Source organism: Eptesicus fuscus, chromosome 7 (genome assembly GCF_027574615.1).
Source record: "Eptesicus fuscus isolate TK198812 chromosome 7, DD_ASM_mEF_20220401, whole genome shotgun sequence".
In the NCBI taxonomy this organism is placed as follows: Eukaryota; Metazoa; Chordata; class Mammalia; order Chiroptera; family Vespertilionidae; genus Eptesicus; species Eptesicus fuscus.
The window spans coordinates 4,342,251-4,366,630 of record NC_072479.1 but is presented as its reverse complement, the minus strand read 5'-3'; the positions used below and the strand labels follow the sequence as shown (position 1 = coordinate 4,366,630).

Genomic DNA, 24,380 nt, shown 5'->3' with positions numbered 1-24,380 from the left:
GCTCTGTAGGGTAAGGAAGTACAGCTCAGAACAGGGTCAATCAAGGTGTGAGACTCAAGGGAGACACATCTTCTGGGTTAAGTAGTCCCCAAACATTAGATGGCTGGCACGATGACAATGGAATTAAACCTCAATGGCAGCAAGTCAAAAGGGAGATCCCTCCCACACATGGGATAGCCACAATCAAGTCCCAAGTATAACAGAGAGCTCAAACAATGCACACAAGGGGCATTTCTAGAGCATCCAGCTCAGGTGAACAATGAGACTACACCACTGGACCCCTCGAGACACTTTCTACATGAGGCCATCCCACAAAGACTGGGAGGCATAGCAATACTATCTAATACAAAGAAGCAAATAAACATAACAACATACACGTAACAACATCCACATTACAGGAATACCAGAAGGGGAAGAGAGTGAGCAAGGAACAGAGAATCTGTTTAAAGAAATAATGACAGCCCTTGCTGGTCTGGGTCAGTGGATAGAGCGCCAGCCTGCACACTGTAGGGCCCATTGGTTCAATTCCAGTCAAGGGCACATGCCTGGGTTGTGGGCTCAATCCCCAGTAGGGGGAGTACAGGAGGCAGCCAATCAATGATTCTCTCTCATCCTTGATATTTCTATCTCTCTCTCCCTCTCCTCTGAAATCAACAAAAATATATATTTTTTAAATTTAATAAAATAAAGAAATAATGACAGAAAACATCCCCAACCTGGTGAAGAAAAATGTCACACAAGTTCAGGAGTTACAGAAAGTCCCAATCAGGATGAACTCAAAGAGACCCACACATAGACACATCATAATTAAGATGGCAAATGTTAATAGCATGCTATTAAACAATGATTGGGTTACCAAAGAAATCAAAGAAGAAATTAAAAACATCCTGGAAACGAATGACAATGAAAACACAACAATCCAAAATCTATGGGACACAATGAAGCAGTCCTGAGAGGGAAGTTTATAGCTCTACAGGCCTACCTAAAAAAAAAAAAAAAAGAAAGAAAGAAAAAGAAAAAAAAAAAAGAAAAAGAAAAGAAAAAATGGTAGTAAATCATCTAACTTAAAGAATTAGAAAGAGAGCCACAAGAAAAGCCCAGAGTGAGCAGAAGGAAGGAGATAATAAAGATCAGAGCAGAAATAAATGACGTAGAGACCAAAAAAAATCAACGAAACCAAGAGCTGATTCTTTAAAGGATAAGCAAGATTGATGAACCTCTAGCCAGGCTCACCAAGAAGCAAAGAGAGAGGACCCAAATAAACAATAACAGAAATGAAAGAGGAGAAATAACAACAGACTCCACAGAAATACAAAGGATTGTTAAAAAATACTATGAACAACTTTCTTCCAACAAACTAGACAACCTGAAGGAAATGGACATATTCCTAGAAAAATACAACCTTCCAAAACTCAATCAGGAAGAATCTAAACAGCTCAATAGGCCGATAACTATGGAAGAAATTGAAGCAGTCATCAAAAAGCTACCGGCAAACAAAAGCCCAGGGCCATCCAGCTTCATAGAGGAGTTTTACCGATATTCAAGGAAGAACTAAAACCTATCCTCCTCAGACTATTCCAAAAAATTCAAGAGGAAGGAACACTTCCAAGCTCATTCTATGAAGCCAGCATCACTCTAATATGAAACCAGATAAAGACAACACAATGAAAGAGACTTACAGGTCAATATTTCTCATGAACATAGATGCCAAAATCCTCAACAAAATTCTAGCAAATCGGATCCAGCAGTACATCAGAAAGATCATACGCTATGACCAAGTAGGATTTACCCCAGGGATGCAAGGATGGTACAATATTCGCAAATCAATAAACGTGATACATCACATAAAAAACTGAGAGATAAAAATCACAGTCATATCAATTGACACAGAAAAAGCATTTGACAAAAGCCAACACCCTTTCTTGATTAAAAACTCTCAACAAGGTAGGAATAGAAGGATCATACCTCAACATAATAAAAGCCATATATGACAAACCCACAGTCAACATCATACTCAATGGGCAAAAACTAAAACCATTTCTCCTAAGAACAGTAACAAGACAGGGATGCCCACTCTCACCACTCCTGTTTGACATAGTACTGAAAGTATTAGCCATTGCAATTAGACAAGAAAAAGAAATAAAAGGCATCCAAATTGGAAAAGAAGTTAAACTGTCCTTATTCACAGATGTCATGATACTGTATATAGAAAACCCTAAAGATTCCATCAAAAAAATTACTAGACTTAATAAATGAATTCGGCAATGTAGCAGGATACAAAATTAACGCCAAGAAATCTCTGGCATTTCTATATACCAATAATGAACTTACAGAAAGAGAGACTAAAAAAGCAATCCCATTTACCACCGCACCAAAAAAATTAAGATACCTAGGAATAAACTTAACTAAGGAGGTAAAACACCTGTATTCGGAAAACTACAGGACACTGGAAAAAGAGATAGAGAAAGACGTAAACAGATGGAAGAACATACCATGTTCATGGATTGATAGAATCAACATCATTAAAATGTCCATACTGTCCAAAGCAATCTATAGATTCAATGCACTCCCCATTAAAATACCAACGGCATATTTCACAGACCTCTCTCTCTCTCCCTCTCTGAAATCAATAAAAATATATTTTTTAAAAAGAACATTAACAATTTACTCATCAGAAAAAGGTGTTTTATAACCTCAAAAGAAATGTTTACCCACCAAAAGGTGTAAATCACTTAAATTGGATATTTCAGTGGGATTTTTAGCAGTAAATAACATAATTTCTAAACCCTTCAGTTATAGAATATTCAAGGCACATAAAAGCGCTGCTTTTCTACACTGCCATAGCTGAAATGCAGTTTAACTAATGGCTTACAAGGTAGTCAAACACCAAAGCTGCCAATGATTCAGGGAGCCATGACAAGTATTTTCCCCATGTTTGAAAATGTTTTTATTTCAAATTATTACTGCTGTACAATGACCTTATTTATGAGCCTGCCACCTAAAAAGCAGGAAGCGTTGGTTTGTGGAATGAACAAATGAGCGTTTTTTTGTATTCCTGAAGTATGACACGTACAATTTAAGTGTATTTCCTTTCATTTATTCACAGGATGCGAGGTTTGTTTGACACCATCGCTTGCACTGACAGTCGTTCCCATGAAGCAGGCATCCCAGCCCTGGGACGGCAGGTGACGGGCACTCTCAGCCGCGGCAGTCCCGGCGCGCGGCCTTCAGCCGACGGAGACGCAGGAGGCCCGAGTCCCGGGCGCTGAGGGGAGGAGAGGCCGCCGGCCCTCGGCCCGCGGACGGACGTCATTTAAAACCTGAGCCGTCTCCGAGCAGCGGGGCTGAGGAGGGAGTCCCCGGGGAGTCCTCGGGTGCCGGCCGCTCTCCCCGACTGGCCGCCTGCGCTCTCGGGGCGCTCTCCTCGCTGGACGTCTTCCCGGCCCGAGCGCGGCGGCCCCCTCACTGGCACGGCCGGCCCCTCCGGGCCGCACCCTCGGCGGCGGGGGCGGCGCCATCTCCGGCCACGGCCCCTCCTCGAGCCCCGGCCCAGTCCCGGCCCGCGGTCCCGGCAGCGGCTCGGCGTGCCGATCCGCGCAGCGTCTCCGGGGACATGGGGGCCCTGGTGAGTGTGCGCCCCGGCGGCAGGCTGCCCGTGCCCGGTCCGTCCCGGACCCCGCGCGCCGGACACCGAGGAGGGCCGCCGGGTCCCGCCGGGCCAAGTCGGGATGCGGGCCGCGCGCGGGCGGCGGGAGAGGGGGCGGCGGCGCGGGGCCCCGGCTCACAGGCACTCGCAGCCCGCGGCGCAGCAGCCCGGCCGGCACACGCACACGCGCACGCCGCACGCGCCCCCGCTGCGGGCTCCGCGTCCGGCTCGAGGGCGGGCGCGAGGGGCGCGGGGGGCGCGGGGGCCGCGGGGGGCGCGGGGCGGGGGCGGCGCGGGGCGCGCGGGGCGCGGGGCAGGGACGCGGGGCGCGCGGGGGCCGGTGTGCTCGGCGCCCATCCTCGGGCGCGGGCGCGGCGCTGAGCGGCCTGTCCCGCAGGTCCGGACGCTGGCCACCGGCGTGCTGCTGGCGTTGGTGCTGTCGCCGGGCCGGGCGGGCGCCCCGAGGAGCGGCCGGCGGCCGGCGCGGGGCTGCGCGGACCGGCCCGAGGAGCTCCTGGAGCAGCTGTACGGGCGGCTGGCGGCCGGCGTGCTCGGCGCCTTCCAGCACACGCTGCAGCTGGGCCCGCGGGAGCAGGCGCGCAACGCCAGCTGCCCGGGGGGCCGGCCCGACCGCCGCTTCCGGCCGCCCACCCCGCTCCGCAGCGTGTCGCCCTGGGCCTACAGGTGAGCGGGAGGCCGAGGGGGCGGGCCGGGGCGCGGGGCCGGGTAGGTGGGATGCGGGACGGCGGGAGATTGGGGGAAGGGCAGCCGGAGTGAGGGGTGGTGGGTGGGTGGAAGGGCGAGGGCAGGGGAGGTGTGGATATGGGGATGGGCCGGGGAGATGGGGCGCAAACGGCGGCGGGGAAAGCGAAATGGGTAGGTGGCCCCGGACAGGTGGTGCGACTGGGTTGGGAGCAGTTCAGCCCCACAAAGGCCCGTCACCTCCCTTGAAGAGAACTGCTGCCCTGCACAGCTGGGCGCCACGTGATGCCTGGGTGGGAAGTGTAGGGGACATTGGTTCCTTACATTACAGTGGACGATGATGCCCCCAGCCTATCGCCTAATGAGTCAGCTCTCATAATAGTCTAAAGACACTCGGAAAACCTCTCAGGGCATTAGCTTGGCTTCTCCGCACAGAAGCTGCTCCCTTTGCATTTTTCTATGGGCCGTGCTGACCTCTCCAGGCCCACAGCTGCTTCCCAAAGTGGGCTGAGGGCTGAGGGTGAGAGTATAACACACAATAGGAGCAGTAGTTTGCAAAGACACATCTCCCAGGACCATTGGATCTCAGTGCTATATGAAAATAAATTCTAATGTAAAAAGTTAAACCACAAAAACAGATAAAAACACGTTCAGTTCTATTTATAATCTTGGAGGAGAGAAGGCCTACTTTGTAGACCCCAAGTCATAAACAAGATTCATCAATTCACTTACATAAATATACCCCATTTATTCTTGGCAAAATTTAATTTAGAAAAGAAAAATACAATGGCAAAGAGGGAGAAATACTTGCAGCCCATGTCACAAAGGGCTCCTTCCCTAAAGAGCTCCTCGGAACCAGTGAAAGGAAGGCCTGGTGAAACGCTGAGCAGGGCAGGGACAGTCCCCAGAAAGGAGGTCAAATGACTCCGGCCCCGGAAACATGAGATGCTGGACTTCAGGCACAGTGAGTGACATGCCTATACACTGTACTGAGAAACTTTTTTTGGCAACCATCAGGCTCTGTTGTCACGGCTGCAGGAAAAGGTGTCTTGTGCAGTAGAGGTGTGCATTGATGCAAAGTTTATGGACGGCAGTTGAGTATTAACTATCAAAGTTTAAAATCACATGCTGCCAAAACTGGTCCGGCTCAGTGGATAGAGCGTCGGCCTGCGGACTGAAAGGTCCCAGGTTCGATTCCGGTCAAGGGCATGTACCTTGGTTGCGGGCACATCCCCAGTAGGGGGTGTGCAGGAGGCAGCTGCTCGATGTTTCTAGCTCTCTATCCCTCTCCCTTCCTCTCTGTAAAAAATCAATAAAATATATATTTTTTAAAAAATCACATGCTCTTCAACCCAGTAGTTCTGCTTGGAATTCTACACTTGTCCATGTTACAAGTGGTGTTTACTGTGGTAATAGCAAGGGATTAGAGCCATCTAAACGCCCACCAATAGGCAACTAGTTTGATTAATGCTCTAAAAGCAGCTATAGAGAGGAAGGGGGCTGTTGTAAAAGTGCCTCAGTGGAGAACCTGTAATCAGGCAAGGCGCACAGCGTAAGCAGTCCTCTGCCTGTGGCAGTAAAGAGAAGCAGTTACATAACAGACATATGTTAAGTGCTATTTTAAACCATACACACACACACACACACACTTTGGGGCATCTTTGGAATCTGGTTATCATGATGCCTCTCAAGAGGGGATGGGGTGGGAAGGAGACTTACGGAATACAAGACTTTCACTTTTGTATTGTCTGTATTTCCTGCCTTGTGCGTCCATTCCTTATTTTTAAAACATCTTAATTTTTAAATAGAGGCTAGAAAGGGAAGTTCAGTAACCATGAGGACACAGCAGATACTGAAGAAACGATGCTCCCCAGGTAACAACGGCCCTTGATGTCCTGAGAGCACAGGAGTGAAGGGCAACTCGAGAGTTTTCCCAGAGCTCCTTGCGACCCCAGAGCTGGGCTGACCACCGATGAGGAACTCGGCTTGGGGAGCATAAAGAATTGGGCCAGGATCCGACAGTAAATGGACTTTGTGATTCTACCGGAGGCTATCCCATGCTGCTGACCAATGTATTATTAGAAAATCAACATTCAACCTCCAGAATATAAAAATATTTTCTCATTTACTTTGTGGCATCATGTTTGTTTCTCTTGAGCTCTAAAAACAAAAATGCCAAAAATAGAATCAATAAGTTTTTTTAGGCCAAATTGACATAGTCAGAAATATATTGTAAGAACAGTGAGGTTTATGAAGGTTGAAAGATACACTCACTTGTGTGGAAACCCCAAATATAAACACTTCCTAGTACTCTGAATAGTTTTTATTGTTTATATTTTTAAGTTCTGGGTAGTAATCTGAAGATAGCTTTACTCTAGAAAATGAATAGTGCACAACCATTTATTTTCAGGCTTTGTTACGTCCTCAGCCCTTTTCCTGCAGGGAATGTAAGAGGCGACACCCAGATTTATTTTGTAGTCAACAGTCCCGTGGAGAGCAGTAACAGCAAAGAAGGAAAAGGAGAGAAACAGGACCCGGAGTGAAGGAGAGGAGGGAGGACAGGGAATGGGAAGTCCTAAAAACAGAGGTGGCCGGCCTCCAGGGAGTGTGCAGAGGCTGGGCGCCCCCGGCTGGGCCAGTCCTCCCCAAGCAGCAAGGGAGTATTGGCCGGGGCCACCCGTGGACCATCAGGATAGCCCAGGTGCTGGGTGGGCCATTAGTAAACATCAGTGAAGCTGATGTCTTTCTATGGAAAATCTGTGATGACCCACGTCCCGTGTGGTTCAGGGTTCGGGCTCTGGTGAAGGGCCGCGCGCAAATGACATAGACGAGACAAGAAATAATAATTTGGAAATTGGGGGGCCAGGCGGGAGCCCAATGCAAGAGGAAGGATTCCACTTGTGCTCAGGCCTTGCCATCCTTTTATTCAGTTTGGAATACACCTACAGCCCTTAGGCAGGCAATTCCAGTAACAGACAGACTATCTTATCAGTAAGGATTTACATGACTATCTGGTCGGGAAATTGCTTCAGCTACCATTGTCTCGACTAAACAGTTGGTGCATAGCTCTGACCTTTGCCAGGGCTCAAGGTTCACCAGCGTTCCGGGCTCCTTGTCCACACCTCTCTGCTAGTGAAGACAATGGGCATCTTCCAACATCTCCCCCTTTTCTTTTCCTTAATAAATCTTGAAAATTGAATGCCACCTAAAGGGTTTGAGTCCTTTTAAGACTTCATTCCGCATCTGCAGACTAGAAATAAACATATGAGAACAAAAATGAGACAAGAAATAGGGTTATGCTGAGATGCAAATGCAAGGATATCCTTTGCTCTAGGCTGTGGACTTTATCACCCATCCACAGGACTGTAGACTTTAATGCTGACAATTCAGTCTCAAACTGGCTGTCAATTGTTTTTTGTATAGACAAGGTCTTAGTTACATTTTCCTTAACTTGTACAAACTGAGAAGTTTGAACAGTTTGTACCATGGATGAAGCAGCAATGCCCACAGAAGTAAGTAACGTTACGAGGGTAAAGATACCTGCAATTAACATTCCAAGAAATCTTTTTTGTCTTTTTAAGATTTTTACCAGATCATGTAACAGTTGGTAGGTTTGATGGGATTCCCAAGGCTCAGTTAGGTTAGTAGGAACCCAAGCGAAATCCAGTTGTTTTAAAATCATGAGGGAATCCTTTTGAAATGTACAATTAATACAATGGGATAGTGTGCAGCCTGTGCATGACACCTCATACAGATGGCTTGTTGCATTAAGGTGCATCTGGATGGGGCCTGAGAGGAGTACAAATGGATCAAACACACAGGCGGTGGCAAATACTGTCTTATTGGGAGTTCCCCATAAGGTACGAATGGAATTATCTGAGCTATAATTAAAACTATACCATTTAATAGGTGCAAGTGCAGCAGCTAATTTCCATTGAGTATTTTGTAGGGGCCAATTGTCATGTTGTAATTGGGATCCAACAAATCCTCAGTCATGCCATGAGATGGAGTGATTTGCATCAACATATAGAAAGGATGCGGTCCCCTTCCATTGTAGGGTGCGATTGTTACTATACGCAGACCCGTAGGGGCTCCAATCCACAAAGGAAAAACTGTTATTAAGTTTGTTGGTGGTGGGGTAGTCACTATAACAGTCTTGCCAGCTAATTTCTTCCTCGGTGGGGTGCCATTCATAAGACTTTTTACATAAAGGCTTAGTGGGGGGTGTCTTAGTAAAGTTATATTTTCTGCACCTCTCCCCGGAGCAAGTAGTGATAGTAGACGTATTTGGGCTTTTGCCTCCCCCTCCTTTGACATCCATGCAAGCCAGAAGCCTCTCTTTAATTTTACACACAAAGGAGCAGTGGTTTGATTTTGTGTCATACAAGAGGGAAGATGGGTGGCGACACCCGTGTAATTATACTTTATTTTTATTTTTTTTAATAAATCTTTATTGTTCAGATTATTACAATTGTTTCTCCTTTTTCCCCCATCACCCGGTTCCCTCCCCCCCATTGTCCTTATCCATAGGTGTATGATTTTTGTCCAGTCTCTTCCCATACCCCCCACATAGACACCCCTTTCCCCCTGAGAATTGTCAGTCCACTCCCATTCTATGCCTCTGATTCTATTATGTTCACCAGTTTATTCTATTCCTCAGATTTTTAATTCACTTGACTTTTAGATTCACTTGTTGATATGTATTTGTTGTTCATAATTTTTATCTTTACCTTTTTCTTCTTTTCCCTCTTTTTAAAGAATACCTTTCAGCATTTCATGTAATACTGGTTTGGTGGTGATGAACTCCTTTAGCTTTTTCTTATCTGTGAAGCTCTTTATCTGCCCTTCAATTCTGAATGATAACTTTGCTGGGTAGAGTAGTCTTGGTTGTAGGTTCTTGCTATTCATCACTTTGAATATTTCTTGCCATTCCCATCTGGCCTGCATAGTTTCTGTTGAGAAATCAGCTGACAATCGTATGGGTGCTCCCTTGTAGGTAACTAACTGTTTTTCTCTTGCTGCTTGTAAGATTCTCTCTTTGTCTTTTGCCCTTGGCATTTTAATTATGATGTGTCTTGGTGTGGTCCTCTTTGGATTCCTCTTGTTTGGGGTTCTGTGCGCTTCCTGGACTTGTAAGTCTATTTCTTTAACCAGGTGGGGGAAGTTTTCTGTCATTATTTCTTCAAATAGGTTTTCAGTATCTTGCTCTCTCTCTTCTGGCACCCCAAAAATTCGGATATTGGTACGCTTAAAGCCATCCCGGAGGCTCCTTATGCTATCCTCACACTTTTGGATTCTTCTTTCTTTCTGCCTCTCTGGTTGGGTGTTTTTTTCTTCCTCATATTCCAGCTCTTTGGTTTGACTCTTCGGGTGCGGTGGTCTACTCTGTATATTCTTTATTTCAGACAGTGTATGCATAATTTCTGACTGGTCCTTTTCCATTTTTTTGGTATTCTCATTAAGGTCCTTGAAGGTCTCTTCAAGTTTCTCAGCGGTTTTTAGAAGATTCTTGAGTAACCTTATAAATATGGTTCTGAACACTGTCGTCCATTAGTTTGCTTTCATCTATTTCTCCTACTTGTGACATACTTCAATGTCTCCACATTTTGGCTGCCTCCCTGTGTTGATGGAGTGGCTTTGTGTGGTCGGTGACCTATAGGGGCTGGTAGCTCAGCTTCCCCAATCACCCTAGGTGGTCGCTCTTGGTACTCCCCTTTGTGGGCTGAGTGGAAAGTCTTGGTGTAGTTAAAAGCCCTGATTGCTGTTGGTATCACTGGGAGGAATTGACCTCTGGTCCAATTGGCTGTGAGGGCCTGCTGTGTCTATAACGGATGGATTGCTGTGCTGGAGACACAGTAGGGCTTTGATGCTCACTGAGTCTGCCTCTTGAATGTGTCCCTTATGAGAGTGGTTGAAATCTGGTGTTGTCCACACCGACAGAAAAGTCACTCTCAATCTCCGACCGATGGCCGAGAGTCCCGTAGGTGTCTGGGTCCCCCGCGTGTCCCCAGAAACTGGAGTTCAGAGTGGTTGGGATTGTTGGTATCACTGGCGGGAATTGATCTCCAAGCCAGTTGGCTGTGAGGATCAGCAGTGTCTCCGCTGGGAGAGCTTATGTGCTCAGCTTGGATGGGGCGGAGTCTCAGGGTGGCGCAGACAAGCTTTGGTTTCCCGTCTGCTCTGCCCTAAGAGGGGCGGTTTCTCCATGCCCGAATTAATGGCTGCGCGCCTCTGAGAGAAGGCAGCTTTCGAGCCTCTCCCGCTGCCTAACAGACCAGTTTCTCCCCAGCTGGGGCTGGATTTCGGTGCAGACCGGAGGTTTTGTTTTTCTCCCGAACGAGAAATCCAGTCACTGGGAGGGCTGTGTTCAGCTTGGATGGGGCGGAGTCTCAGAATGGCGCAGACAAACTTGGTTTCCGTCCGCTGCCCTAAGAGGGCCGATTCCTCCGTGCCCTAATCAATGGCTGCGCGCCTCTGAGAGAAGGCAGCTTTCGAGCCTCGTCCGCTGCCAAACAGACCAGTTTCTCCCCAACCGCAGCTGGATTTCAGTGCAGTCGGGAGGTTTTGTTTTTCTCCCAGACGAGAAAGCTAGCCACGCAGTGTCTGCTTCCCTCCCTCTCCGCGCACGCACTGCGAGCAAGCCTGCCGCGTATTCAGCCGCCCGCCCTCACGGATCTCCGCACCTCCACAGCTCCTGAGGCTCAGCGTCCCCCTCTCTTTTTTTCTCTAGTTGTAGGTTTTCCACTCTTCTAGCTTTCCGGTGGTTCTGGACGGTGTGCGCTCTGTTTTCCACTTGTAGTTTCAAAATTGTTGTGGTAGGCAACAGTTAGGTGTTTACCTTATGCTGCCATCTTGGTTTCTCCTGGTTAATTATACTTTGCCCATATACTTCCTTGCCCCACCCGTGGTCTCCTGGGGGAGCAAGGTGCTTGGTGTTATTGGTGGCTACACTAGGTGGGGGATCAGCCCAGATAAGGAGGGTCAGGAACTTAAGTCCAAAATACTTCCCCATTTGCCCCTGGTAAAATTACCGCACAGCTGATGACTGCTAGCAGGGCAAGAAAGTCGTTCTCAGAGGTTCTTGGAGTTCTGGTCTCCTCACGAACTCACTCAGCTTTCTGGACGTCTTCTTCACCATGCCCCAGGTGACCTCTGGGCTGTTCGCGTCCGCTTGGGCTGCCTCCCCCTCCTCCCACTTCTTATCTTCAGAGGGTTGCTTGGGCTGCTGTTGTCTGCGGCTGAGGTAGTCAGTTGTCTGCAGCTACAAGGTGTGGCTCCAGGTGCAGGATCCTCATTAACCTGGCTAGTTCCTTCCTCAGATCCATGTTTTTTTTTTTTTTTTTTTTTTTCACCAGAACTTGTTATTTATTCAGTTGATAAAGAGACATAGATTACCATAGCATAAAATTTTTTAACTGTATTTTAACATAATTTTTATTATAAATAATCACTGGCAAATGTATTTTATTACTTTAAAAATTATTCTAAAAACAGATCCTCGAGCTTAATAAGATTACAAAGGGGGGAAAAGCTTTTATTTTTTTTCCCAATTTTTTTATTAAGGTATTATATGTGTACATATTTTACCATTGCCACCCCCCACCCCACTCCCATATATGCCCTCACCCCCCAGAGTTTTGCATCCATTGGTTATGCTTATATGCATGCATACAAGTCCTTTGATTGATCTCTTATCTCCCCCACCTCTCCCTAACTTTCCACCTGTAATTTGACAGTCTGTTTGATGCTTTACTGTCTCTGTATCTATCTTTTTGTTCAAGATTATAATGTTCTTTATTACCCATAAATGAGTGAGATCATGTGGTATTTTTCTTTCATTGACTGACTTATTTCACTTAACATAATGTTCTCCAATTCCATCCAGGTTGCTGCAAATGATGAGAATTCCTTCTTTTTTATGGCAGCATAGTATTCCATTGTGTAGATGTACCACAGTTTTCTGATCCAGTCATCTGCTGACGGGCACCTAGGCTGTTTCCAAATCTTAGCTATGGTGAATTGTGCTGCTATGAACATAGGGGTGCATATATCCTTTCTGATTGGTGTTTCTAGTTTCTTCGGATATATTCCCAGGAGTGGGATTACTGGGTCAAATGGGAGTTCCATTTTCAGTTTTTTGAGGAAGCTCCATACTGTTCTCCACAGTGGCTGCACCAGTCTGCATTCCCACCAGCAGTGCACGAGGGTTCCTTTTTCTCCGCATCCTCGCCAACACTTGTCGTTTGTTGATTTGTTGATGATAGCCATTCTGACAGGTGTGAGATGGTACCGCATTGTTGTTTTGATTTGCATCTCTCGGATAATTAGTGACGTTGAGCATGTTTTCATGTGTCTCTTGGCCTTCCTTCTGTCTTCTTTTGAAAAGCTTCTATTTAGGTCTGTTGCCCATTTCTTTATTGGATCATTTATCTTCCTTTTATTAAGTTGTATAAGCTGCATGTAGATGTTGGAAATCAAACCTTTATCAGTGATGCCATTTGCAAATATGTTCTCCCATGCAGTAGGCCTTCTTGTTGTTTTGTTAATGGTTTCTTTTGCTGTGAAAAAGCTTTTTATTTTGATGTAGTCCCATTTGTTAATTTTCTCTTTAGCTTCCATTGCCCTAGGGGCAGTGTCAGTGAAGAATTTCTTTTGGCATATGTCTGAGATTTTGCTGCCTGTGGATTGCTCTAGTATTTTTATGGTTTCCCGTCTTATGTTTAAGTCCTGTATCCATTTTGAGTTTATTTTTGTGTATGGAGTAAGTTGGTGATCAAGCTTCATTTTTTTGCAGTATCTGTCCAATTTTCCCAACACCATTTATTGAAGAGACTGTCTTGACTCCATTGTATGTTCATGCCTCCTTTGTCAAATATTAATTGAGCATAGTGGTTTGGGTCAATATCTGGATTCTCTATTCTGTTCCACTGATCTATATGTCTGTTCTTGTGCCAGTACCAGGCTGTTTTGAGAACAGTGGCTTTGTAATACAGCTTGAAATCTGATATTGAGATCCCTCCTACTTTATTCTTCTTTCGCAGGATTGCTGTGGCTATTCGGGGTCTTTTTTTATTCCAGATGAATTTTTGGAGAGTTCTTTCAAGGTCGGTGAAATATGCCATTGGTATTTTAATGGGGAGTGCATTGAATCTATAGATTGCTTTGGGTAGTATGGACATTTTAATGATGTTGATTCTACCAATCCATGAACATGGTATGTTCTTCCATCTGTTTACGTCTTCCTCTATCTCTTTTTTCAGTGTCCTGTAGTTTTCCGTGTATAGGTCTTTTACCTCCTTAGTTAAGTTTATTCCTAGGTATCTTAATTTTTTTGGTGCGATGGTAAATGGAATTGCCTTTTTAGTCTCTCTTTCTGTAAGTTCACTATTGGTGTATAGAAAGGCCATAGATTTCTTGGCGTTAATTTTGTATCCTGCTACATTGCCAAATTCATTTATTAAGTCTATTAGTTTTTTGACGGAGTCTTTCGGATTTTTTATGTACAATATCATGTCATCTGCAAATAAAGACAGCTTTACTTGTTCTTTTCCAATTTGGATGCCTTTTATTTCTTCTTCTTGTCTAATTGCAATGGCTAATACTTCCAGTACTATGTCAAACAGGAGTGGTGAGAGTGGGCATCCCTGTCTTGTTCCTGTTCTTAGGTGAAATGTTTTTAGTTTTTGTCCATTGAGTATGATGTTTGCTGTGGGTTTATCATATATAGCTTTTATTATGTTGAGGTATGAGCCTTCTATTCCCACCTTGTTGAGAGTTTTTATCAAGAAAGGGTGTTGGATTTTGTCAAATGCTTTTTCTGCATCAATTGATATGACTATGTGATTTTTATCTCTCAATTTGTTTATGTGATGTATCACGTTTATTGATTTGCGGATATTGTACCATCCTTGCATTCCTGGGATAAATCCTACTTGGTCATGGTGTATGAGCTTTCTGATGTACTGCTGGAGCCGATTTGCTAGAATTTTGTTGAGGATTTTGGCATCTATGTTCATGAGAAATATTGACCTGTAAGTCTCTTTCATTGTGTTGTCTTTATCTGGTTTTGGTATTAGGGTGATGCTGGCTTCATAGAAGGAGCTTGGAAGTGTTCCTTCCTCTTGAATTTTTTGGAATAGTCTGAGGAGGATAGGTTTTAGTTCTTCCTTGAATGTTTGGTAAAACTCTCCTGTGAAGCCATCAGGCCCCGGGCTTTTGTTTGCCGGAAGCTTCTTGATGACTGCTTCAATTTCGTCCATAGTTATTGGCCTATTGAGCTCTTTAGATTCTTCTTGATTGATTTTTGGAAGGTTATATTTTTCTAGGAATATGTCCATTTCCTCCAGGTTGTCCAGTTTGTTGGAATAGAGTTGTTCATAGTATTTTGTAACAATCCTTTGTATCTCAGCGGGGTCTGTTGTTATTTCACCTCTTTCATTTCTGATTTTGTTTATTTGGGTCCTCTCTCTTTGCTTCTTGGTGAGCCTGGCTAGAGGTCCATCAATCTTGTTTATCCTTTCAAAGAACCAGCTCTTGGTTTTGTTGATCTTTTGTATTGTTTCTTTGGTCTCTCTTTCTTTGGAGATGTCATTTATCTCCGCTCTGATCTTTGTTATTTCCTTCCTTCTGGTTACACTGGGCTTTTCTTGCTGCTCTTTTTCTAGCTCTTTGAGTTGTAGGGTTAAGTAATTTATTACCATTGATTCTTGTTTTTTGCAATAGGCTTGTAGAGCTATGAACTTCCCTCTCAAGACTGCTTTCACTGTGTCCCATAGATTTTGGATTGTTGTGTTTTCATTGTCATTTGTTGCCATGATGTTTTTTATTTCTTCCTTGATCTCTCTGGTGACCCAGTCATGGTTTAATAGCATGCTGTTTAGTCTCCAAGTGTTTGATTTCTTTGGATTGTATTTATTGTAGTTGATTTCCAGTTTTATGCCACTGTGATCTGAGAAGACGCTTGATATAATTTCTATCTTCTTGAATTTGAAGAGACTTTGCCTGTGACCCAGCATATGGTCTATCTTTGAAAATGACCCATGTGCACTTGAGAAGAATGTATATTCTGTGGCTTTGGGGTGAAATGTTCTAAAGATGTCAATTAATTCCATCTGGTCTAGTGATTCATTTAGGATTGCTGTTTCTTTGCTGATTTTTTGTTTAGAGGATTTGTCCAGTGGTGATAGTGGGGTATTAAAGTCTCCTACTATGATTGTATTGCTATTAATCTCTCCCTTGAAATCCTCCAGGAGTTTTTTTATGTATTTGGGTGCTCCTATATTGGGAGCGTATATGTTTACCAGAATTATTTCTTCTTGTTGGATTTCTCCCTTTAGTATTATGAAGTGGCCTTCTTTATCTCTTGTTATGGCATTTACTTTGAGGTCTATTTTGTCAGATATAAGTATTGCTACCCCAGCTTTTTTTTCATTTCCATTTGCCTGAAAGATATTTTTCCATCCCTTCACTTTCAATCTGTGTGAGTCTCTTGTTCTCAGGTGGGTCTCTTGTAGACAGCATATATATGGGTCGTGTTTTTATATCCATTCAGCTACTCGATATCTTTTGATTGGAGCATTTAGTCCATTTACATTTAAAGATATTACTGAAAGGTATTTGTTTTTGGTCATATCTATTTTTGTGTCTATATTCCTTCTTACCTGTTTATTTCTTCTTTTTACAGTATTCCCTTTAGCAATTCTTGCATTGCTGGTTTGGTGGTGATAAACTCCTTAAGCCTTTTTTTATCTGCAAAGCTCCTGATTTCCCCTTCAATTTTGATTGATAGTCTTGCTGGATATAGTATTCTTGGATTCAGTCCTTTGCTTTGCAACACTTTGTATACCTCCGTCCATTCACTTCTAGCTTGTTGTGTTTCTGTTGAGTAATCATTTGACAATCTGATGGGTGTTCCTTTGTAGGTAACTCTCTGTCTCTCTCTTGCCGCCTTTAAGATTATCTCTTTGCCATTAACATTTGCCATTGAAATTATGACATGTCTTGGTGTGGGTCTTTTGGGGTTGATCCTGCTTGGGACTCTCTGTACTTGCGTAACTTTTATCTTTCCCATATCCGGGAAGTTTTCTGTCATTATTTCTTCAAATAGATTTTCTAATCCCTGCTGCTCTTCTTGTCCTTCTGGCAGCCCTATTATACGCATGTTACTTCGTTTCATGTTGTCCCGAAGCTCCCTTAGGCTTTCCTCCTGCTTTTTAATTTTTTTCTCCAATTGCTGTTGAGATTGAGCTTGTTTCTGTACCTGATCTTCTAACTCACTAATTCGGTCCTCTGCTTCTTGTAGTCTACTGTTGAAACTTTCCATGGTGTTTTTGATTGTAGCTATATCACTTTTCATTTCTTCCTGATTCTTGCATAAGTTGTTTATTTTCTCATCCATCCGATGTATAAATTCCACGACCATTACTCTAAACTCCTTTTCGGTCATGTTGCAAGCTTCAGTTTCACTGATTTCCTTTCTTGGCGACTCCACATTTTCTTTCCTCTGTGAGTTATTTCGTTTCCCCATTCTGGCTATCACCAGAAAGCTCAAGCTTCCGTTTGCGTGGACCTGGGCCGTGTGCTGTGGGGACTTCGCTCCACCCGAGTTTCACTGAAGTGCTCTGACACTAGGACGTGTGGCTGCCTTTGGTTGGTGGGAACCAGACTTGCCCAGAGTCAGTGTCCCCAGTGTTCCGTGTGGTCTCGTGTGCACACTTAGAATCAGGGGCCCTGTCTGCACCACACTGTTGGTATGTGCCAAAAATGAGATCCTTAGCATGTGCCGGGAGTCAGAGTTTCCCTGTGTCTGCACCAAGACTAGAGTGTCAGAGTCTCTGTTGCCTTGTGCGGTTTCTCGTTGAGACTCAGGGTCCCTATGTGTGCATGCACCAACAATTGGGGTCGCTGGCTCTTAGTGTGAATGCGCTGTGAGTCAGGGATCCCAGGCAGCTGTGTCCGGCGTGCCAAATTCCCTGAAGTGGAGCTGCGACCTGTGTGTGCTGTCTCTACTGAGCCAAACCGGCTAGGGCTTCTCACACTCTTGATTTCCTGAAGGTGAGCTGGCTCTGTGCACGCTACTGGAGTTCCGGAAGGGGGGCGGAGTCTGTCCTGCGCGCCAAATTCCCCAAAGGGAAAGCCCCTCTGTGCAAGCACTAAGATTCCCTGAAGGGAGAGCTGTGACCCGCAAGCCAAATTCCCCCAAATTCTCCGAAGGGGAGCCCTCTGTGCGCACTGACAGATTTCCCCAACAGGGAGCTGATTCTCTCCTGTGCGCTTGCACATGCGCCAAATTCCCTGAGGGGGAGCGAGTCCCTGCGCAAAGCTCTGTGGCTTGGGCGAGAGGCGGGTCTATCAGTTAAAATGGCGCTGTCTGCGCGCCTTCGGGGAGGGGGTAGGCTCTTTGACTCACGGAATTCTGCCGGGACGTCTGGATTCTTGTTGTTTGTTGGTCTGAAGCTGTGGTAGCAGTTCTCTGTCCCCAGTGGCTGCAGGGTCCTGGTTTGTGTCAGAAGCCAGGATCCGAGTCTCAGGCAGCTCTGTTTCTCAAGATGGCATGGTCTCTGCGTCCGCACCAGCCGCCGAGAAGTGTCCGCTTTGTGCGCAGGGCTCCGCCATCTAGGACTGCCCGGTTAGGCAGCCCCTTGGAAGACGTGCAGAATCTAGCTGACCCTAGCTCATACACACACACACACACACCCACACGTCTACACTCTCCTCTATGGGTTCCTCACTCACACTCTCTCTCTCCCTACCTTCCTGCCGGTCGCCATCTTTAATCCCCTCAGATCCATGTTGAAGTTTAATATTTCTTGCAGGAATCCACACGTGCTTGAAGGAGTTTTCTGGAAATATACAAGCATGTTCTTGACCAAAGGTTAATAAAGGAATCTTTTCTATAAACTAGACTTGGGATCCTTTCTTTTCAGTGTGCCCAAACCATTTTCTTTTGGCTTATTTTGACACCATGTGTGTTTTCATGGGTGTCCTATCTTCAGCATTACAAGTGAAAAATAATTTTCAAAGTAAAAATTTTCTTGATGTAATTTACTCATGGGATTATTCTACTAACCCCCTCCCCTTTTTTATTTAAATAATATTAAGTGGCTTTTGGAAATCCTGCAGTGCAGTCTTGATAGCTTTTAATTTTAATTTTATGCACAGAAATATGACTGGTTTGGATTCATTACATGTTAAGCAAGTTTACTATGAGATGACCCATCAATAAAAAGATTAGTTAATGCTTAAGAATAGTTTCCTGCCCAGTACAACTAAAATTCATGAATATTTATTTATTTAAATTTGCCAATTTAAATTAGTCTGAAATAAGGCTTATTTTTTTATTTTACTTATTCTTGGCTGTGGACAATAAATGACACTAACTAAATCTCTGCTATTAGTCTTTTAGTGATTTTACATAAGCTTTGTTTCGGGAGGCAAAAACACAAATTCCTTACTTTTCTTTTTGAGGCCTAATACATTGACTTTTAATTATAGTTTTCCAGACATTTAAAGGAAACCTCTCTTTATTTCTTTCCAGAATAATTTTTTGGCCACCTTCAGGGAGTTTAAAAGACATTTTTCTTTCCTTTTTTACACCAAGCAACAAATGTAACAAACATGATGGCTTTTTGGATGTTTATATCAATACTGCCAGGCCATGTAGTCACATTAAATGACCCCTCATAGTTATGGTCAGATTTAGTGCCTCAATTATATTCTTTAGTTTACCCTGTAAATATTAGTGGAAGTGATTTCAAAATTTTAAAATTTCTCCTTTTTATTAAGCTTAAAATATACTTTTAAATGGCATATGTATTTTCTGCTTATTTGCATATATAGAGGGATCATGGGTAGTCCCAATAACTTTCAGAGGGCTTTATTAGAATTTAATTGTTTATAAAAATATTGGCTTTTCATTTAGCTGAAGTTATATGAAACCTTGATTATAATTTAAAAAGCTAATTTATAAAGTAATTAAAGTAGGCATCTTTATTAAAAAGGCAAAGCAAGTAAATTATACGTTTGATCCATGAGGCACAAATGCCACCCCACCCACAGCCTATTTAAAATGCAGGCTGCTATGGGCTTTTTGTCTTAAAATTCTGTTTTAAAATGCTGCTGTTGAATTCTTTGGCTTTTAATTAAGAATTAATTTTGTTTAGCCCTTCCTCAGAGGCCAAAACCTTCATAACATATAAAATATAGGTATATAAGTAAAATGTATTTATTAATTTTTATTTGATAAAGTTTTCCACATGATTTCGAGTATACTAAATCGGCTTAATTCAAAAATATTTCTTTAAGAGCGAACAAAACTTTGAAAACATTTCAGGGCCCATGAAATGTCCAAAAGTTATTCTTGATTAAAGTCTTGAAATTTAACTTGGAAAGATCATCAAATATATATATATATTATTTAAAGATTATATATTTTTTATAATTATCTTAAAAGATATCAATTAAATTTAAACTGGTTTTTGTATTAAAAAGTTGGTTCAGATCACAGAATTAATCCTCTTTTTTAACTAGATTAAGTTGAAATTTTACTACAAGTAAATGATTTCTCCAAATTTAACTTGAATTTTAAATTTTTAGAAGTCTTAAATTTTATGGTGCCAAGTTAAATATTCAGATTAATAATAACTTCATATTTTTTAAAAATATAAGACATATTTAATTAACAAATTCAATTCTATCCTCTAGATTTTTCATGATGCAAATTTAGATTGACATTTTAGTATTTTGTCATTTCAAAATACCTAGACATTTAATTTTATTGTTTAATTCAGCAAACTTCCAACGTTTTTAAGTTGCCAGTGACTGGAAGCAGGCCTGTAGCCATTCAGATGCAAATTTGCTACCTTGTTTCCTGCTGGCTTGCTTGCCAGAGGGAAATTTCAAAATGATCACATTTTTCTTTAAGAGATCGCAGCCTGGGGGCGGGAGGGGGGGATGTTTTTGGCTGCGAAACAAGTTTGGTTTAACCTGGTCCATTTAAATGTCAAAGAGCAAAGCTAGTTTCTCCCTGGACTATTGGACCTTCATAATTTATATATATATTTATATATATATATATATATATATATATATATATATATATACACACACACACACACACATACATACATATATATATTTTTATTTTATACATATTATATATATATATATATATATATATATATATATATTTTAGTGTCCATAACGTTTTATTGGCACAGAGACACACCTGTTACTTTACATATTGTTTTTTTTTATTTTAATGAATCTTTATTGTTCAGATTACAACTGTTTCTCCTTTTTCCCCCCATATCTCCCCACCATCCAGTTCCCACCCCCCCTCTGCCCTTACCTCCCCCCCACTGTCTTTATCCATAGGTGTATGATTTTTGTCCAGTCTCTTCCCATACTCCCCACACAGACACCCCTTTCCCCCTGAGAATTATCAATCCACTCCCATTCTATGCCTCTGATTCTATTAAGTTCACCAGTTTATTCTGTTCCTCAGATTTTTAATTCACTTGACTTTTAGATTCACTTGTTGATAGATATGTATTTGTTGTTCATAATTTTTATCTTTCTTCTTCTTTTTCCTCTTTTTAAAGAATACCTTTCAGCATTTCCTATAATACTGGTTTGGTGGTGGTGAACTCCTTTAGCTTTTTCTTATCTGTGAAGCTCTTTATCTGACCTTCAATTCTGAATGATAACTTTGCTGGGTAGAGTAATCTTGGTTGTAGGTTCCTGCTATTCATCACTTTGAATATTTCTTGCCACTCCCTTCTGGCCTGCATGGTTTCTGTTGAGAAATTAGCTGATAATCATATGGGAGCTCCCTTGTAGGTAACTAACTGTTTTTCTCTTGCTGCTTGTAAGATTCTCTCTTTGTCTTTTGCCCTTGGCATTTTAATTATGATGTGTCTTGGTGTGGTCCTCTTTGGATTCCTCTTGTTTGGGGTTCTCTGCGCTTCCTGGACTTGTAAGTCTATTTCTTTCATCAGGTGGGGGAAGTTTTCGTTCATTATTTCTTCAAATAGGTTTTCAGCGTCTTGTTCTCTCTCTTCTTCTGGCACCCCCATAATTCTGATGTTGGTTCGCTTGAAGTTGTCCCAGAGGCTTCTTACACTATCTTCAACTTTCTGAATTCTCTTCTCTTCATGCTTCTCTGGGGGAGTGTCCTTGGCCTCTTTGTATTCCAAATCTTTGAGTTGATTCTTACGATCCTCTAGTCTGCTGTTGGGTCTCTGTATAATATTTTTTATCTCAGTCAGTGTATGTTTAATTTCTAGTTGGTCCTTTTTCATATCCTCGAGGGTCTCATTGAATTTATCGGCCTTTTCCATGAAATTCTTGAAAAACCTTATAACCGTGGTTTTGAACTCTATGTCCAGTCGCTTGTTCTCCTCCATTTCTTTGGTTTGTGATCTGTTTCCTTGCCTCCTCATTTTCTCTGCTTCCCTGAGTTGGTAGGGTAGCTTTGTGTACTAGGTGTCCTATTGGTTCAACGGGTCAGCCTCCCAGTTACTTGAGGTGGACACTCTTGGTGTACCCTTGTGTACTGTGTGTCCCCCAGCAGGAGCTACAGCAAGAACTAGTTTTCTCCTCCTTTGCTTGGGCGGTTTTGGAGCAGTCTGACTGGAGCTGCAGTTGGTTAAGCTGCTCCAGAACAGGCCATTTATATGCAAAAGCCGCCGTGTGGAGCCTGGGCACGTTTGTAGAATGTGCGGGGCGGGGCCTCAGGGCGGCGCCTCAGGGCTGGGCGGGGTCTCAGGGCGTCACTAGGCTGGGGCGTGGCCAATGGCTATGGCTGACATCAGCCCTCTCTGCCTTTCCACGTTTCCAAGTCCCTGCGCCCCGCGTTCCAGCGCAGTAAAACAATGATTGCTGGGCACACCTCTGCAAAAAAGTCACTCACTTTCCGACCCAATGGCTGAGAGTCCAGCTTCTCCCCGTAGGTGTCTGGGTCCCCCAAGTGTCCCCAGAAACTGGATTTCAGAGTGATCGGGAGCTTGTCTCCCTGCGGGTTGAAGAAAAGCTGCGCACCCAGTCGCCTGCCGCCAGCCCGATTCGCGCGCCTCCATACCTCAGCTTTTCAGCGTTTGTGCTCCTTTCTCTCCTTAGTTGTAAATCTTCCACTCAGCCAGCTTTCCTGTGGTTCTGGGTGGTAGACGTTTTGTCTTTTAGTTGTATTTTTGAAATTGTTGTGTGAGGCAGCAGATTAGTTGTTTAACTATGCCACCATCTTGGTTCGTCCCTCTACTTTCCATAATTAATATATTATTTATTAATGTTTTATCAGTTTTGAGATTTTAAATCAAACTATAATTATCCAAGGTATTTTCTTTTGTAAATTTTGTAACAGAGACAATTTACTGACTTTTCAGTGGCTTCAATGCTAAAGTATTATTTTATTTTATAAAAACAGGAGTGCCCCCAAGATTTGGGAGGCAACCTTGGAATGCAGTACATCATTATTCAAAAATTACCCTTTAATATGGAAATCCTTGGGTCGTCTCTGCCATCTTTCTTTTGAGAAAAAGCAGTCTTTGGGTTTTATTCTGTAGCATCGTAAAGAGATTAAGTTTAGCTCAAAACTATCTAAAATCTGAAATCGAACAGTGCGCACATTTGTTTTAAGCTAGCTTTCTCTCTTCACGAGCATAGAAATCCCAGATGCATTCCTAAATTTTGTAAAACTTTTAAATTACAAACTGGGGAGAAACATGGCAAAGATGAGACTTTTTAAAATAGCATTCTTGGGAGTGGGTGTCCATCTTACAGGACCACCAAAAGACTAGTCAATGGGCTGGGGCCTTTTTTAGTTACTTCCTTTTGTCTAGGGAATTTTCTTAGAACCTGTGTTATCGGCCACGTGTATTGCTCATATTCTTTCTCTCCCCATTACCACATTCTATTCATTCTTGGGAAACTCAGCAGTGGCCTGACCATCTATCATTTCTTTTCATTTAAATTAAATTAAAGTTATGCTTAATAAACTAGCAGTAAACAACAAAGACAGATAAAACAGTAATTAATAGAAAAGTACCCAATAATTTCCTTTTTAATATCTAGGACATAAAAGAGATTGAATCTGCATTGATTGAATCGAGAGGTGGAATGCTCGTGCCTTTCCCTAGAGCTCCACCTTGTGTCCTTCTTGGTTGCCTACATTCTTTTTAAAAAAAAATTTCCTGTTCTTCCATAAAATCTAATTTGTTCATACGCCTGTTGCACATAATTTAGGTGATTTTTGCACATCAATATACTGTCCCTGTCCTGCCAGCATTTCATAAGTTATTTGAGCATTCAGCCTGCAGTTTGCGTGGGCTTGCTCCTGACATTTCTCCAAAAATTCTCCCTTCCATAGTAAATAATCTCCTCTATCCAGAGTTTCAGGAGCCAGAGAATACCAATCATAAGGAGCTAAGAATGCTTCAGAAATGTTATTCATAATTTCTCTTGTAAAAGTGGCTGTCGGACCATTCTGAAGTACACTTTCTCATAAGGCCTTTATCATTTTAAAGTCAATTTTTTCATGGCATTTTATTATCTGATTCAGGAGCTGTGGGTCAGCTACCTGTATAATAGGAAAAGCAAGTCTTTCTTCCTCTGACATGTCCTTCAGTCCTTCTCTGGTGGCTCTTTGCATAGGTGATTCTATTAGAGGCGAATTAAACATTTCAGGATTAGGACATGGAGGTGGAGGGGGCCATGAAGGCCATTCCTCCCATTTTTCTTTTTGCTCCTCTTTAGGAGCGGAGGGTGCAAAGGATGGATATTTATCCTCCTTAGCCTCGCTAAAAGGCTCTAGCAAATGAAATACCATGTTCCACAAGGAGAAACAGTTTGGAGGCAAGTTTTTCCCCTGCTGCTGAGCTTTTTTCAAATTATGACCCACTCTTTGCCAACATTCAAGATCTAATGTACCTTCTTCAGGAAACCAAGGGTTATGATCTATAACATCAAGCAAAAACTGTAAGAGAATACATTCTGAAACTTTAATTCCTTAAGCATGCAAACCAAAAGTCTACAATAA

General features: G+C 43.1%; 1 protein-coding gene across 2 annotated transcripts in view; it reads left to right on the top strand.

Annotated features, from left to right (window-relative positions):
• The first annotated feature begins 3,267 nt into the window (after window positions 1-3,267).
• Window positions 3,268-24,380, top strand: part of IL17D (interleukin 17D) — a 36,363-nt gene continuing 15,250 nt past the window's right edge. For both annotated transcript variants that reach the window (XR_008556558.1, XM_054718693.1), the window contains exons 1-2: window positions 3,268-3,625; window positions 4,044-4,330. Coding sequence is in view for 1 of the 2 variants with exons in the window: in XM_054718693.1 (XP_054574668.1) it covers window positions 3,614-3,625; window positions 4,044-4,330 (299 nt within the window). In the remaining variant the exon portion in view is untranslated. The remainder of the gene's footprint in view (window positions 3,626-4,043; window positions 4,331-24,380) is intronic.